This window comes from Physeter macrocephalus, chromosome 16 (genome assembly GCF_002837175.3).
Source record: "Physeter macrocephalus isolate SW-GA chromosome 16, ASM283717v5, whole genome shotgun sequence".
In the NCBI taxonomy this organism is placed as follows: Eukaryota; Metazoa; Chordata; class Mammalia; order Artiodactyla; family Physeteridae; genus Physeter; species Physeter macrocephalus.
The window spans coordinates 94,041,043-94,043,409 of NC_041229.1; the positions used below are offsets into that span (position 1 = coordinate 94,041,043).

The 2,367-nt window shown below is 43.7% G+C and overlaps 1 protein-coding gene across 1 annotated transcript; it reads left to right on the forward strand.

Annotated features, from left to right (window-relative positions):
- Positions 1–499: 499 nt before the first annotated feature.
- On the forward strand, positions 500–1,075 carry LOC112067450 (olfactory receptor 6N2-like). Its single transcript, XM_024133416.1, has one exon. The coding sequence runs from the start codon at positions 500–502 to the stop codon at positions 1,073–1,075; it is 576 nt and encodes a 191-aa protein (XP_023989184.1).
- The last annotated feature ends 1,292 nt before the right edge of the window (positions 1,076–2,367 follow it).

The following is a 2,367-nucleotide window of genomic DNA, read 5'->3' on the forward strand; positions in this document are numbered from 1 at the left end:
ATCTTTTGCAAGCCTGAAGGTTAAAGAATCTTAGGGTCAGAGAGCTAGGGTAAACACTAACCAATTCTTGAAAATATTAAGTTAAATAATATGAAATTGCTGGTTTGAGGTCCAAAAAAGTTGATATCTGCAGTAATATGTGATTTAACCTATACCTGGGGACGAGGTCACTACATGTTACTCTAGTTAGAACCACTGAAGCTGAATCCTCTCCTCTAATCAATCTAAAAAGAATTCCTATGAAATGGGGCATTTTAGGACCTATTTCAATGAGGAGAAAGAGAGAGAGTCTTGAATATTCAGTAATCCTACTTTTAAAAAAGTAGAGTACGCTCTGCTTTGGAGAAGCTGAGAGGCAACCAAAGAGTGAATTAAAAGGAATACCGGGAGTGTGTGCAAGTCCAAATGGTCAAATAAAGCTGGAGAGGAAACCGCATAACGGAGGACACCTCAAGATCTTCATATGTCTTCTCCTTGCCCAGTTGACCCACCAGGCTGAATGGAGAGAGCCAACTGCACCTTGGTCACTCAGTTTGCCTTTGTGAGATTTTCCAACTCTCCACGTCTCCAGATCCTCTTTTTCTCCCTCTTCCTCCTCATCTACCTCTCACCCCTGGTGGGCAATGCACTCATTGTGCTCATTGTAACCCTGGGTGGGCACCTCCACACTCCCATGTGCTTCTTTATCTGCAATCTCTCCTTAGTAGAGCTCTGGGACACCACGATCACTGTGCCCAAAATGCTGGCCAATTTTCTAAGTTCCCAAGGTGTCATCTCGGTTCCCAGCTGCATCACCCAGTACTACTTCTTCTCTTTGGCTGCCACAGAGCTCTTCTTTCTCACCACCATGGCCTATGACTGCTATGCTGCCATCTGCCGACCACTCCACTACCCACTCCTGCTCAGCCCTCTAACTTGTGGTACCCTGGCTGGCGTCTGCTGGTCTGTGGGATTCCTCTGCCCCATGTGCCCCTCATTCCTCCTTACACAAATCTCCTTCTGCACCCCCAACCAGATCAACCACTTCTTCTGTGATGCCATTCAAATTTTCCACCTTTCCTGCACAGACACATAAGCTGAACAAGCAGTGGGCTATGCTTTTAGCACTGTCATTATCCTAGGGCCCCTGGTCTTTACCATGGCTTCCTATGCCCAAATCCTGGCCACAGTTCTAGCCATGGCCTCAGCTGCTGCCTGGCACAAGACCTTTTCCACATGCACAGCCTATCTTTCTGTGGTCACAATCTACTTCAGCATTCTCACATTCATGTATGTCCACCCAGCAGTAAAGTATGAGTCAAATATCAACAAGATTGTGGCTATCTTCTACTCAGTCATCACCCCCACCCCTTCTCAATCCTCTCATCTATACACTCCATAACAAGGATGTCAAGGAAGCTCTGAAGGTGTTGGTGTCCCAGATGCAAAAGGTCTGCTACCCAAGGAGGGAGACAAAGTGATAGAGCCACATGAGAAGCGAGAGAAGCCAAAGCTGGTGCAATATCCAGCAGAAAACAATTCCTAATCGTTGACTTTTACTTGTGCAATGTAGCTTTTCTATTCATTAAGTTTATGTCTTTGCTTTTGGGGAGTTATCTGAGGCATATTTTAAGTGAAAGAGCTGCTCCTCCTGCCACCCAGTATGTCCATTTGCTGCCCATTCTTTCCATTGTTCAGCATCTCCAGAGGAGTGAATAATCTCATGTTAACATAAGTGCAGGGAAATTGCACAGGCTTGGTAGTCCATGCATCTGTGTTGGAAATCCAGCTCCCCCACTTGCTAGCATCAGTTAAATAAGACAGTGAGACTTCTGAACAGGTAACCAAAGAACATCAAATCCTTTTTAGGTCTCTCAGAGGGAAGTTCTGATTTTCAGTGGACCTAATAACATGTAAAGCAGTGAACAAGTGCTGGTTTATTTGATTACATTGGTCTGTAGTTTTCTTCCTTGTAGTGCTGTTATGAGCTGAATTGTGTGCCACCACCTCCCCCTTCCCCAGAAAAATTCGTATGTTGAAGCCCTAAGGCCCAGTGCCTCAGAATGTGACTGTATTTGGAGAGAGGGTCTTTAAAGAGATAATTAAGGTTAAATGAGGCCATTGGAATGGAGCCTAATCCAATATGACTAGTATCCATTTAAGAAGAGGTGATTAGCCATACACAAAAATAAACTCAAAATGGATTAGAGACCTAAATGTAAGACCGGACACTATAAAAGTATTAGAGAAAAACATAGGAAGAACACTCTTTGATATAAATCACAGCAAGATCTTTTTTGATCCACCTCCTAGAGTAATGGAAATAAAAACAAAAATAAACAAATGGGACCTAATGAAACTTAAAAGCTTTTGCAAAGCAAAGGAAAC